General features: G+C 41.0%; 1 protein-coding gene across 1 annotated transcript in view; it reads left to right on the top strand.

The window, feature by feature from the left end:
* Window positions 1–15,368, top strand: part of LOC112118936 (solute carrier family 22 member 23-like) — a 179,939-nt gene that overhangs the window by 155,945 nt on the left and 8,626 nt on the right. The window contains exons 6-9 of the mRNA XM_026658752.2: window positions 842–944; window positions 5,151–5,383; window positions 8,686–8,718; window positions 9,426–9,549. Of these exons, the coding sequence (XP_026514537.1) occupies window positions 842–944; window positions 5,151–5,383; window positions 8,686–8,718; window positions 9,426–9,549 (493 nt within the window). The remainder of the gene's footprint in view (window positions 1–841; window positions 945–5,150; window positions 5,384–8,685; window positions 8,719–9,425; window positions 9,550–15,368) is intronic.

Here is a 15,368-nt window from a genome sequence, read left to right as displayed (position 1 = left end):
ATTTTCCGTGCAAAAGATAGATTTTCCAGATAATAGCAGACAAGTCTGTTCTTTGTTTGTCCCTCTTCTCCCCCACCCCATTACCTTCATTTTCTTTACTTCCCCAGTGGTTTTCATTCATCTTCTTTGATCCTGAATCCCTTTTAAAAGGTTGGGGAAGATGGAGGTACTAGAGACAGCCAGACTGTTAATATATGTATGAAGTGAGCTGATGCAAACTACTGTGGGAGGCTGGGTTGCAGTTTTATAAGCAGTCAGTATATATTGTGGCTAGTCCAAGACTTTTTGGGTGACTTTTGGAATGCATAAATAGGGAATCTTGAGTAGGAGTAGAGAGGTTATTTTACCTCTCTATTTGGCACTGATGGGACTATGTTGATAAATTGGAGAGGGTTCAGAAAAGAGTCACAAGAATGATTAAAGGATTAGAAAACAGTGTTGCTGATTAGGACTAAATACACCAGAACCTCTGCTAGTGTATCAGGCAACTTGACATCTCTCAAGGACCATCCATCTACATTCCATCCCTAACGCCCCAATTTTTATTTTTATTTTTATTTTTGCATACATTTTTTAAATTGTGAGTAGCATTGGAATCTGCAGGGAGCCACATGCAGCCCTCCAAGACTGCAGAGAGGATCAACAACACATGGAAGGATAAGAGAAAAACAAATCAAGGAGTGAGTGAGAGTGTGTAGGGTGTGGCATCCCCAGAACTCTGAGACAGGGGGGGAGGAGAACCCTACTGTACCTCTTCCCAGAACATCCAGAATAAAATCTGAAATCCACTGGCTACTCTGCTTCCCCACTACCAAGAGAATGACCTTCTGTTTTGTTTCAGAGCTGGAGAAGGAGCTTACCAGGAGGCCCAAGAAGGTCTGCATTGTTAAAGTGGTGGGAACCAGGAACCTGTGGAAAAACATTGTAGTATTGTGTGTGAACTCGTAAGTCCAACATATTCCTGTCAAGTATGTTGAATGTTTTCTCTGTTGGTAAACTGAAAGTAGATGTGGACGGTGATGGAAATATGGAGGCTCTTCTGCCCCATTACAGGACCCTTAACCCAGTGTCTTAGGGCTGGTCTACACTGCCGCGCTAGTTCGGCGGCTGGGGATCGAAGTTCCGAGTTCGATTTATCGCGTCTGGTCTGGACGCAATAAATCAAACCAGGAAGTGATCCCCGTCGACTGCGGTACTCCAGCTCAACGAGAGGAGTACCGCGGAGTTGACGGGGAGCCTGCCTGCCGCGTGTGGACCGCGTCTGAACCGCGGTAAGTTCGAAGTAAGGTATGTCGAATTCAGCTACGTTATTCACGTAGCTGAATTTGCGTACCTTACTTCGACTTGGGGGGTAAGTGTAGACCAAGCCTTAGAGAGCTGATCTTTGATAAGAAGAGTGAGTTCTACCAGAAGAGTGATCTCGTGTAGAAGCTTAAGGAAGTAGTCATCTGACATTTTAAGCTGTGGAGCAAAAAGCATAAGGTGCTTTCTTGGGAATGGTAGCTGTGCAAGTGCATTGTTGTGTCCGTGACCAACTGTATATTTCTGTCTTGCACAAACTTGCTACTCTGGGTAGGATTTTCCGAATGACAAGAGCAGAAGTTCATTGACTTTCACATGAATTCCACCCTCCCCCTCCCAGTTTCAACAGGACTTGTGCTCCTAAGTCACTTAGGATACATCTACACAGAGTTTTAAAATCATGGTCGTGAGTCTCAGGCCCTGAGTCTACAGACTGGGGCTCATGCCACAGCGCTAAAAACAACTGTGTAGAGGTTTGGACTCAGCTGTAGCTCAGGCTCTGAAACCCAAGGAGAGGAGGGGAGTGGGCTTTTGAGGCTGAGCTCCAGCCCAAGCTGCAACGTCTGCACTGCTGTTTTCAGCACCGTAGCACAAGCTCCAGTCTGTACACCTGGGCTCTGAGACTCACTGCCACAGGGTTTAAAACACAGTGTAGATGTACCCATAGGTGCTTTTGAAAATCCCACTTTATACCTCCAATGGATAATGTCAAGGAAGCAGATCAATCCGAACTGATTAATGTCTTTGGTGCATTCGATGGTGTCCTTTTTAAATTTAAACCAAATTGTTCAGTAGTTTCGTGTTGGGTCTTGTAAGTTTCTCTCAAGTGAGAGGTCAAGCTGTAGATTTCCATTATCCTGGATTAAAATTAATGGCTACCAGTTTAATTTGCATGTCTTAAATTATCTGGGAGGTAGAGGGGAGCAAGTGAGGTGAAAAGTCCAAGGATATTGCCATCTTATCCTGACTTTATTTCAAATAAAGCACAGGGGAAAGGAGGAAATAAGCACATATGGTTGATTTGAATGTAATCAATTGCAGAATTATAACACTGTTTGCATAATTTATCTACAATCTGTTTAACATTTTCTAAAATGTAATGGATTAATTTGGCAAAGGAAGAAGTTGCCTGGCAATAAATACTAAGCTGTGGCCTGTATAGCAGCGGACCATGATGTCCTGAAAATTGGACAAAAAGGACTTCAGTTCCTCCAAATCATTAAAGGGATATACAGGGAAAGTGCACTTTCTCAAACACAGTAGTGTGACACCTACATTCTCAGGCCTCAATCTGGCAAATATCTACATGAGTGAAGTTAAGCATGTGCTTAAGTGTTTGCAGGATCAGGCCCTGATTGAGAGTTATTTCACACAAAACTGGGAGAGCTTCTCAAGTGTGTAATAAAAGTAAATGTACAGTCTTGAAATCTATTTCAAAATTGCCCTAACTACTTTTGAGGGTGTGGAAGGGAACAGGAGAAAGTGAGGGGGCAACGATAGTGGAGTTTCCTAGTTTGTCAATTATATAAAGTGCCCATTTGGATCACCTGTGTGATTTTTAAATTGGGATGGAGTGGTGGTAGTAAGACCAGAAATTGCCTAGAAAAGTTATGTGTAGAAATATATGTTCCCTGCCCATAGTTGGAATTTCCACTTGATTTTAGGGCCCCAACCTGTAATCTTCACTCACATGAGACATTAGTGACCTATGATTATGAATTGCAGCATTGGATCAACTGATCCTGCCTGGGTGAGGCCCATTGACTCTAAAGATCTATCTGTGCTGAATCAGTTGCCTGATCAGCGCCTTAATTTACAGTGTCGGTTGGTGAAAGAAGTGGTGGGCTTTTAATAACCACTGCGGTGGCCTCATGCATTTTGGAGCAATTTTTTTGCTGCTAGACTGAGTTTATAGCTACAGTAACTCAAGTGGATTTATGAACATTGTCTCTGTATGAATTCCTCCCTCACCCCACCCCACTTTTAATTAGACTTGTTTGGAAATTCCCAAGACCAGAATAAAAGCAACACAAAGGATGATTTTTGGGCCATTGTCAGTGGAGAAGTTTTGCATTCTTTGAAGACTGTGAATAAAATTTGTGTTTATCAGGCAGATCTCAAGTTTATTTTAGGGAAAGAAGAGCCTATTTTTCATCATTATTATTATTATTATTTATTATTCCTCCTGCATCTGTCCTGAGATTCAGGCAGGTGTGAATTTTGGGAAAAATAAGACATTTCAGGGGAGAAAGAGGAAATTTTTTTCAGGGCACGTTGATTTATTTAAAAAAAAAAAGGCAACTGTTTGAATCTCCTCAGAATTGTAGGATGTTAGAATAAATCCCGGGGATGTGGATTAAAGGGAAGAGCACAGGTAATAAATTGTATAATGAATTCATTTATCTCATGGGCCTTCCGTTTATCACATGGATATCATCTCTGCATATATTTGTGTAATATATTAGTGTTGTCTAGTTGCGTATTAAATAGTGTTTGTAAGATAGCAAGCACCAGAGTTAAGACAGAAAATAAATTATGTACCGATTATTCTGTAGATTTCGGAAGCAAATGAAATTTTGTACAAGAATAAACAACTCCGTGTCCTGTAGTGCATTCTGTCAGTGTAAAACATGTCAATTCTGCAGTTCCAAAAGGTGCACATTTCTATCTTGGCTTTCACTGACTGGTCTGCTATGCACAGGGCTGTCATTCATGTAGCTGTTATAAGTCCCCACCGTTTGTTTATTTAAAAAAACAAAAAAGCTTTCCGTAGTTTGGTTTCCATAAAAATTGTTTCGAAATCCTGAAATTAAGTAGGATAGATGGTGTAACATACTAGCCATTCATTCTGGAGACCTAGGCCCAAATGTGGCTTAATGATGCAGATATGGAATGAATTTGGCAATATTTAGTCTGCTCCTTAGTTACTGTAGCAGGTCCACATTACCTAAATGCTACAGAATTTGCCACAGATATGAGGCCCTTTTCTGGGAGAGGTGTAGCACTAAAATACACCAGTAGCTCTGTCAGCGCATGAAATGATTTTACATTGCACTAAGGTCTGGCACTATCCAGATAAATCTCACCGCACCCACCATTTATTTTTTTAATAAATATTTGAAACAGAGGAGAAATGGTCAATAGAGGAACCTGTTTTCATGTAAAAAATAAGTGAAAGAAATTGATACTGAAGTATGGCATGAATCACAATTCAAGCCATAGATTTTCTGTTTCATAACAGTCATAGTAACAAATTAAATACAGGTTCAGTATGTCACTTTAAATATGCATTTTAAAAGTTATTTTGGCAGCAGCACTACCTTGGGGAGTGAAGTTACTATCTGTGGTGTGATCTGTTTTGTATTAAGCTTCCTTGCTGCCCAGCCATACAGCCCTTCTTCATAAAACTGATCACAGCAGAACTCATTCTAAAGGCCATGGGTCGGATGTTAGATCGTAACAGACGTCTGTTAAATTAATCTGAAGGCAGCTTCTGATTGGTTTTCATGACTGATTTCAGGTTGCTTCCAATCACATAATAAAAATGTAATCTCACATGGCTTGATTTGGGAACTGCTGTGGCTTAGCACCTATTAGAATCAGGTCAGTTGATCACAAGTCTTTTGGTTTGGTCAATTTTTGATCATTGTTTATTTGTATTACAGTAGAACCTTGAGGCCTCAAAGGAGATCCAGCCCCCAGTGGGCTCGGTGTTGCATAGGCTTAGTAAGAGAAGTCCCTGCCTCAAAGCGTTTGTTTTTCCTTTTCTTTCCAGCTCCTTGTTGCATTGCAATATTTGCCTGCCTGTTCAGAAGTGGTCTCCCATTGTCACTTTCTGTCTCCTCTAGGCTGACCGGGTTTGGGATACATCACTGCTTTGCAAAAAGCATGATGGGTCATGAAATGAAGAACTCGAACCCCCACCATTTCTATACAGACTACTATACCATGGCAGGGATTGCCCTGGCCTCCTGCCTGGCTATGTGCCCGGTCGTTGGGTTTCTAGGGCGAAGAGGGGGACTGCTGCTGTTCATGATTCTCACAGCTCTGGCATCGCTGCTACAGTTAGGCCTTCTCAACTGTAAGTGACTTGCACCTTGATACTGGTCAGAGAGCGTTACCTTGCAAAGCTGCCTGAGGCCTTGAATCAATGGCTGTTCTCAACTGACATATGGAAAAACACCTGTCTGTTGCAGAACAGAAGAGCAGTAGATCAGCTCTCTGTGGATGGTGCAGATTCACATGCTGTACAATCCCATTGAAAGCAATAGGGAATGTAAGTCACTGTAGATTTGGACCCATTCTCTATACATATTCAAGTACAATGAAACTCTTTTGTTCTTCCTCCAATTTCCCCTTTATTCTTTCAGTTCATTGTTCTAGGTGCAGGGATTTATTCCTGTAGCAGAGCTAGTCACCCACGCTGAGAAGAGTTAAAAACAGAGTGCATTTCAATCTCTGATGATGTGTCAAAATTGATTGTCTGGGTTTTAAAAGGAAACAAAAATTTTTTTTTGTGGTCTTAAGAGAATGCGTGGAAATGGCATACAATTTTTACCAGATTTTTTTTTCCTCCAAGGAGGCTCTAAAGGAAATTGGTTTCCCATTCTTGGTTCCCTCCTCTTTCTTAGATTTTCTGACCTGCAATGAGCCTGCTTAGGAAGTTGAATTGATTGATGGCAGAGTCCCAAAATTTCCATCCTCTTATAATTGCAAAAGAGGCAGTCTCTAGCAGAGACAAGAACAGTGAATACCAGGTCTGTGGGTTGATGCTGGGTGGGTTCAGGTTGTTTCTGGTTTTGCCACTCTTACAAAACTAGTAAAAAAAAAAAAAAAAAAAAAAAAAAAAAAAGTGTGTGTCTGAACATCTGTCAAATTGCCTTTTGGAGAAAAAGCCAGAGGGAAACATGTCTCACTACTATGAAGTTATTGGGAGCAGACCCACCCAAACTGGAGGTGTGTTCTCTATCTCCTCCCTCCCCCTTGGTAAATTTGTGTGGCCACACATTGGCCATACACAGGTAGCAGTGTAATTAAGACATATGTATAGCATATGCATGTGTCTAAGTAATTATTGTCACACTGCCTGCTATGGAACACAGCTAAGAACACCAATCTCAGGTCAGACTGCCAGAATACAGGGCATATACCCCAGACTGGTAGTTTAGTCTATCATAAGACTTCATCAAGCCAGTAACAAAAATGTGCTTCCAAAATACTGTACTACTTATTATGAAGCCAAAGATAGTTCTCTTTGGGACCTCTAGCCCCTTGTGCACCACCCAGACAAACCAGACTTCTGTGGTAAATGATTATTAAAACCAGAAATTGTATGTATTAACTTCCTCCAGTTCCATAAACCAGACACCCACCTGAGGTCAATATATACTTCAGGATCTTACCAAATAGCATGCTGCAGTCAATCTTCAGTAAACTAACTAAAGATTTTTTAATTAAAAAAAAGAAGAGTTATAAATGATTAGTGAATCATATACATTGCAGATGATGGCAGAGTTTGCAGATCAGGAGAATAGCAGTGATGTTAAATCTGCTATCTTGCAGTAAGTCTCCCTGGATCACCCAGAAGATTGGAGGTCCTCAGTCCATGTTCAAAGCTTCCCTTTGTTAGAAATCATAGTCCAGAGATGTGGAGCAGGCAAGGACATGATATCACAGTCTCCAATTTATACCCCCCAGTCCATGTACCTGGAAGGTTACTGGCACAAACATGGGAGTCAGGGATCACATGTTCTGTGTGCCTTGGCTGAGTCATGAGGCATCCATGGTCTACATATTCTCTGAGGCATAGGAAGGGGCCCTTTGGAAGAGTTGATTTTTCCTTAATGGTCCATCAACCATGGCTCGCTGGTCTTGATGTAAATCTGTCTTGTGGGTGTTACCCAGGAACACAATATGTTTGAGATATAGCAAAGATTCATAACTTCACATACAATGATAGTACACGCATATAAACAGGGTAACATTGTTCAACAGATTACAACTTTTCCAATGACACCTTAAAAGGCGTGCTTTGCATAAGATTTATCACAATTGTGCAACAGTGTTGATACGTCAATGGTTGCAACAGTGTTGGTACATCAGTGGTGATATGTAAACATGGTCATCTTCCTTTTAAAACAGCGTCACAATAATACTCTGCATAATGATGAACTACAAAAAGCATGCCTTTGAAGAAACAGAATTATGATAGTTAGATTACAACTATTTCTAAATTATTTTTGTTCTGCTGTGTTCCATTCTTAACCTTGAAGATGGACATAGAGAATTAATGAGAATTAATGTCATGCCCATGTTAAACCCTTCTGTTCCCACATGCTGAGAGCAACCGAAAGTCAACAAGAGGTGCAACTTATTGTCATTGCTGCACTTCTTAACATATTGGGCTTTTCAGATGTGCCCCATCATATACTGTTTGCCCTTTGTCCCCCTCCCATTTCTAAAAACTGCCCGTACAAAAGTAGGAGGAAAAGGCAGCCTTGAACTCTGGAACAGCTTGTATCCTTCCACTGCGGTCTCTCCCCCTCCGTCACATCCCACCATCACTCCTTATAGGCAGCTAGGCAATGGTTTGAAGAGAAATGAATGGCCATGCTGTTTGTATAATTTGTTAAAGGGGGGGTGTGTGTGTGTGTGTCTCTCTCTCTCTCTCTCGTAAGGCCTCAGTCAGGGATTTCCTTCCAGATTTCAGGGTTTCTCCTGAGTCAGAACTTCTCTAAGCTCTCTGGAGTAACCCAGCTGCTAGGGTGTTCTGCCAGGCTCGCATAACTATTGTTCTGCTTTTTATGTAGCATTTTAGTGCCGGGTAGGAACGTGGGCCAAAAAGCAGCTTGTGAATAATTTTAAACACTGTAAACTCGCTTTGGATTTTGGCAAGGGAAAAAGATGTGTTTTAGCAATGCAGGGATGCTGATTGTAATGGTTTCCTTCTCTAACTAAAGCCCCTGTGGTCATTCCCTCAGGGTTACAGCAAAGCTTGACTGCAGTTTCTTTTCCGCCTTTTTTTAACCAACAAAGAGACTTTTGTTTAATTTCAGTGCTAATTCTGGTTCTTTTCAAATGATTTACCACTGTGCGTTTATTATCATCATCTCATTAGAATTCCGTCCTCCAGTTGGGAATAGGCCTGGAAATTGCATGCCGTGTCAAACTGGTTTTGAAAGACTATTCCAATCCAGTCGTGATGCTGAAAGGAAAGAGTATGGGGAGGAGGTGGAGGGCTGCAGTTTGGTTTGGTGTGGGGGGAGGGTGTTGTGTGTTTGTTTTTCACTTTGAATAAATCACATATTTAACTCTCTCTCTCTCTCTCTCTCTCTCTCTCTCATATATATATTTTAATTTATCTTTTGCGGTCTGTGGATCCAGTGATCGGAAAATATAGTCAACTTCCAGACTCAGGTACTGTTTACAAATGTCTATGCAGTGTTTTTGAACTGCTTGCACTCTGAGTGGGTGTATCTGAAAGGCCAAAGTCGCTGAGGATACAGAGCCTGATTGCAGTAACTGCTAGTGTTCATGTGCAAGGTTGCTGTTGAGCTCAATGTCCTAGGACTCTTCTTGTAGAGCTAGCTGCTCATTTTTACAGGTCCTGTTCAATGCACCTGTGGGTCTGATCAGTTGCAATATAAGGATTTTTTCTGTAGGCCTGTGGTAGAGATGAGAACATTTTATTTGTATCTTCCTCTATTGCAGCATCTGCACTGTCTCAACCACAGAACTGTACTAGGTCATGATTAATTCTGGTTGTCTCCATACGCCCACCAGATTTGGGTGGGAAATGTCCAGTGCCTAAAAAATTGTTTGGAGACATTTCTTGAGCTTTACCACTTTGTGATGGCTGTTGATAACAAAGTTGGAGATTGTCTGTGTCTGTTTACTGCTATTTTTTTGGAAATATGTTATGACATTTTTATTTATGTTTTGGGTAGTTGGTACATGGCTTATTAAATATTGATTTAAATAAATGTTGGGGGAGGAGACTCAAACTTGCATCTAAGGCGAATGAGTGACTTAATATGGTATTCTTGTTTTATTTCTTGGGGACCATATACTGATTGTGCTGAGCTCAATTTCCATGTGCATGTGTCTGTCTGACTGTCTAACAGGTATGAGTGACAGCGTCAAGGACAAATTCTCTACTGCATTTTCCATTGTGGGTATGTTTTCTTCGCATGCTGTTGGAAGTCTTAGTGTTTTCTTCTGTGCTGAAATCACACCAACAGTAATAAGGTAAGACCTCCAAACTTCCCACCTTGGGGTGGGGAACCAGTTCAGATGTCCTTACTTTATTAATCATTTATTGTGTAATGCATACTTTTATTTATGCAAGGTGAAATCTCTAATAATCTGATACTGTCCAACGGACTCTGAGATGTTCTGTAGTTTGAGCAGTCTCTTGGGAGCTACTTTGCATATAAATAAAGAGAGATTTATTTACATTGCTTCAGACAGTTTCACCCTTTCTCCCATCATGATAATTCAATATTTTAATTAACAACTTGGATGATGGAGTGAAGAGAATGCTTATAAAATTTGCGGATGACACCTAGCTGGGAGAGGTTGAAAGCACTTTGGGGGACAGGATTAGAATTCAAAAATATCTTGCTAAATTGGACAATTGGTCTGACATCAGTAAGATGAAATTCAATAAGATGAGTGCAAAGTACTTCACTTAGGAAGTAAAAATCAAACACACACATACAAAATGGGAATAACTGGCTAGCCAGTAGTATTGCAGAAAAGGATCTGGAGGTTCTCCATGTCCACCAAGGGTAGGATAAGAAGTAATCATCTCTGTTTGCAGCAAGGAAGATTTAGGTTAGATATTAGGGGAAATTGTCTAATTATAAGGGTTGTTAAGTACTGGAATAGTTTACCAAGGGAGACTGTGGAATCCCCATCATTGGAGGTTTTAAAGAACAGGTTAGACAAACAACTAGGTGTAGGCATATTTTATCCTGACTCAGCATGGGGGGATTGGCTAGATGACCTCTTGAAGTACCTTCCAGCCTTACTTTTCTATGATTCTTTAATTATGAACAATACTTTTTACATTAAGAATCGCATGAGGCGTTGTAGCTATAATTTGGTTTGATCTCCAGTTCTTCCACTGTGTTGTGCTTCAGTTTTCTTGCGGGCTGTGAAATGATTGTGTGCATGCTAAAAAGTGAAGCCTGTACTTATGTGCTTTGCTGAACCAGAGTATAACAATTAAATTATGCTGTTGCCACTTGGTTTAATAAAAAGTACCTCTCAGTATCCCCAGGGGTTTGTGAAAGTAGTAAATACATGCATGCATAGGTGCCAACTTTTACTTTTCCCCGGGGGTGCTCCACTTCCTCTCTGTCTGAGGCCCCGCCCCCACTCTGCTCCTCCCCTCAAGGCGCCACCCCCACTCTGCCTCTTCCTGGCCCTGCCCTGCCCCCTCCCTGAGGCACCACCTTTGCTCTGCCTCTTCCTCCCCCTCTGCACCTCCCTCCCCCAAAGCCTCACCATCGCTCCACCTCTTCTCGCTCTCACTCCGCCCCCTCCCCGAGGCCTCCGCCCACCCGCCGCTTGCTGGTCTCTGCCCTCCCTCCACCCCATTCCGAGCTGCCGAACAGCTGTGGCTGGTGGGTGCTGAGCACCCACTATTTTTTTTCCATGGATGCTCCAGCCCCGGAGCACCCACGAGTAAGTGCCTGTGCATGCATGCATCTCAAGTCTGCACCCAGGCCATTAAGAGAGAAGTTTATGCTGGCCCTGTGTCTGTGTTCTAAAGGGGGAATAGGCACAAGCAGCCCTGCTTCCGTCCAGTGAAAGCTGCATCCAAAATTCAGTGGCAGGTTGGTGAAGAAAAGAGGGGGGCAACCAGTGCAGCTAGCAGTGATAACAGCCCCAGAGGTGATGTCAGTGGAACTGCACCTTTCAAAGATGTATCATTTCCCTCTGCATTCATCCCCTCTCCTCCGCGCGAGTGGTAGCATTATGCCTTTCAAAGGCCGTTCAGTGGTCTGCCTCTCCCCTCACCTCCCCAACACAGGCCTATCTTAAAGGAGTCAAATATTTGCCCTAAATATGGCCTTTGATATCCTTGATAATAGTGAAAATGGGAGGGTAGGGTCTTTTCTGGGAATTTTCCCAGCCATTTCTTTGCAATATCAGTTTCCATTTCATTTATTCACTTCTTATAAGAGCATAATCTCATGCACTGTACATAGACTGCATTTGTACGTTCTGGATAACCGTTGCAATAGTGCCAAAATGATTTAGGTGTTTTAGGTCCCATTGACTTTCAATTGGATTTAGGCTCTTTTAAAAGGGAAGGCAGGAAGGGGGGGGTGTGGGCAGAGGAGAGAGAGAGAAAACTTTCCAAAGTGAAATGTCCTTACAATATTTTGTCATCTGTGTAGCAAAGGGTCAAACCTTTCCTTTTTTAATTCAGTGTTGTTTTTTCCAGCTGTGTGGCTTGAGGTACATATTTCACAGATGACCTCATTTTGGCAAGGGAAGCTATTAGTGGTAGAGAAGAGTGTGTAAGCTAGTTTGAATCATTACTAGCTTTTGCTTGCGAAGCAAAACTCACCTGAAGCAAAACTCACCTTTTGTTTGCTATCATAACTATGAAAGGGTTATTTTAGGACATCATTACAATAGGTTGTGTTCTCTAATTAGTTTTTCCTAAGTTACAGATGAAAATGTTTGAACCTTAGTTATTTTTCTCACAAGAGATGATAAAGTGAAAAAGATTTTCTAGTTATTCATGAAATTAAAAATTTAAAGGGATACATCAACATGTAATCAAGTCCAGTTATTTTTTTTAAAGTTGTTTCAGGAACTGTGACTGTTTTTTTACTCTTTGCTGATTTTTATGGTTTTACAATAGATTTTTCTTTTTTTTTAATCTTCTCCCTGTTATGTGAAAGAACTAAACAGAGAGGGAACTGACCAACTGAATGACTATGCAGAACAAACAGCTAAATGTTGTCAAATGCACAAAGCAAACCAAAAATGTCATTTTCCTCTAATCCCACACCAAAGGTTCTTAAGCAAAGTAAGCAGTCATGGGATAAGTGGAAAGGTCCTCTCAGGGATCAGTAACTGGTTAAAAGACAGGGAACAAAGGGTAGGAATAACTGGCCAGTTTTCACAGTGGAGAGAGATAAATAGCAGGGTCCCCCAACGATCTGTATTGGGACCTGTGCTGTTCACACCCTTTTCCAGATCATTTATAAATACATTGAACAGTGACGTGGCAAAATTGGCAGATGATACAAAATTACCCAAGAAAGTTAAACCCAAAGATGACTGTGAAAAGGGATCTCACAAAACTGGGTGACAGGGCAACAAAATGGCAGATGAAATTCAATGTTTATAAGTGCAAAGTAGCACACATTGGAAAACATAATCCCAACTACACATACAAAATGATGGGGTCAAAATTAGCTGTTACTACTCAAGAAACAAACCTTGGAATCATCATGGATAGTTCTCTGAAAACATCTGCTCAATGTGCAGTGTCAGTCAAAAAAGCGAACAAAATGTTAGGAACTAGTAGGGAAGGGATAGATAATAAAAGAGGGATGCAACTCTCATGCTCTGGTTTTGACTGCCAGAAGCTGGGACTGGACAGTTCTGTCCATTTCCTCTGACGCATCTGGCACTGGCCACTGTCTGGATGCTGGATGAACTGTTGCTCTGAGCCAGTATGACCGTTCTTATATTCTTAACACATTTCAGACAGAAGTGTGATTGCTAAGCTGATGATATGCCTTTGCTCTGGTGTCATGAAATAGGCATCTGGCCACTTCTCCCTCATGCCCTTTACAGGGCAATTGTCTTTATTAAATACCACCCATAATGCATTGCATTTTGGCAGAGCATCTTATTTTCAGGACTTGACCTATACTCAACTGATGCTCCAATCAGAGTCTTGTGGGAGGGCATAGTAAGGGAATTGGGGGAGTCACTGGGTTTTTCAAACTAATTCTTTATTCATATTTTGTTTGTGAGAAAAAATAGTATCAATATTAAGGTGCTTACAAGTAGGTTGGCTGTTGTGTGATTGCTACCATGACAATCAATAGCATTTGTCAGCACTTCTACACTGTTTTTAAAAAGCAAAAGGTCGTTTTTGAATAGCCCCAACATCAGGTTCCAAGAATTTATCTTTTCCTGCTAGAATCTACAATATATGTTCCAGAGACATAAAGTCTCCCAGGAATAACACAAATATTTATTGTTGAGACCCTTATTACCCTGACATCTTAATGCTGGTCAGCCCTGATTTCACACTGCTAAGCACTAAAGCATCATTGAAGAGTTCTAATTCCTTGTGCCAAGGAGTTCATTAAAAAGCTCCTTTCAAACACTGAACTAAAGCACTAAATGAAGCTGAAAATCCTCCTCCAATAAGCATGATGACTGAGCCAGTGAGGGTTGTGCTACTTACCAAAGAGACCAAGATTTTAGAAAGAAGTTGATTGGGGAGACTGTTTTGTTTTTCTCCCTTCTTCCCCTCCCCCGCCAGTTTCTAAAAGATGGAAAACCGTACCTGTTGTTAGGCCCCTGGGGATAGGGAGTAACTATGTATTGCTAGGCCTTGGCATTGCTAATTTTTCAGTTAGTTTGTGTACTGCTTTCCCCTCCCTACTGATAGCAGCAGTGAAGAGAAAAGGTATGTGGGAGGAATAGTGGGGATTTTAGCCATGAGCCACTGTCCACCGATGGCTCTAACTTCCCAGTGGAGATTGCGGAGGTTAAAATCAAATAATCACATCAGGATTCTAAATCACAGCACTTCACACAGTGGAGTAAGACTGGGGCTCTAAGGCTCAACTGCAATATGAATAAATAATCTTTTCAATAATTGAAGGGGTTTTTTGTTCTCTGCCCCATTGTCACATCAGACCACTTGCATTAGAAATGGTCAAACACTTGAGAAAAACTAAGGTGGGATTAAAATTGCTCTTTTGTGCTTCTAAATATTATAGAGAGGTGCAAGCCATATTCCTGGGTTTAGTTTCACTTCAGTGAAGCATTTCTGAGATAATATTTTACTATTGTTATTTTAAACTCTTACTAGTAACGTGTTCTGGTGATGTTTAAAACTCTAGTAGACCAGGAAAAGTTCTAAAATATGAATAGGGAAACCTTTAAAGACTACAAATTTTGAAACAGGCTCTTTCAACATTTACACCATTGAAGATTACAAGAGCAGTTTTACAGTCTTATAAATGATCCTCTTGTACTGTTCTCACTCTTATTAGCTTACATAAATGTGAGCAAAGCCTACTCTCTAGTGGTAACACAGAGAATGGCAGAAGTCAAATACAGTAGCTGCTTTCTTAAGATCTGATATGATGTAATATAATCTTCGGAGGATATAAATTAATTAAGACTGAAAAAGCCACATGAGGAAGCTATTTTACAAATTGAGAAATTGAGGAAGAGGTTTGATTTGTCCAAGGTGTTGCAGTGTGTCCATTTCAGACGCCCAAACCACAGCTTGAAACACTAGGCCGTAGTCGATTAATATTCAACGTGTTAGAGAAAATTGAAACAAAAAACTGCACCGTCACATCTTAGGAAACTTCTTGAGTGAGGAAGAACAATATCTAGGAATCGAGCACCCCAGAAAAGTTCTAAATCCTGCCCGCTGTCATACCACGCATGAGAAAGAAAAGTGAACTACAGAAGTGTGCTGCACTTTGAAACACAGTTGTTTCATTGCTTCACTCATGTGCGTCTATTGTACAAATGTTGAATTGTCATTATTTTATATTATAAAAAAATTCAGCAAAAGATAAATAGTATAGTGTTTTCGAGCATTAATAGTATACATAGTGCAACCTACAGTGAGAGAATATCTCTCTGACTTCAACTACAGTGCTATCTGACACACAATGAACATAAAATTGTGCCTTCTCCCTTAGTTTTCCTTGTGATGCATTTAAATGCCTTTAAAATCCAGGTGAGCATTTTTTTCCAGTCTTTGAGGTACAATATTGAATAGATGAGGGGTTCTCAAACTGGGGGTCATGACCCCTCAGGGGGTTGCAAGGTGGTTC

Source organism: Terrapene carolina, unplaced genomic scaffold (assembly GCF_002925995.2).
Source record: "Terrapene carolina triunguis isolate 2854851 unplaced genomic scaffold, T_m_triunguis-2.0 Scaffold55, whole genome shotgun sequence".
Lineage (NCBI taxonomy): Eukaryota > Metazoa > Chordata > Testudines > Emydidae > Terrapene > Terrapene triunguis.
Note: the sequence above shows the minus strand (reverse complement) of the source record. Positions and strands in the feature narration are given on the sequence as shown.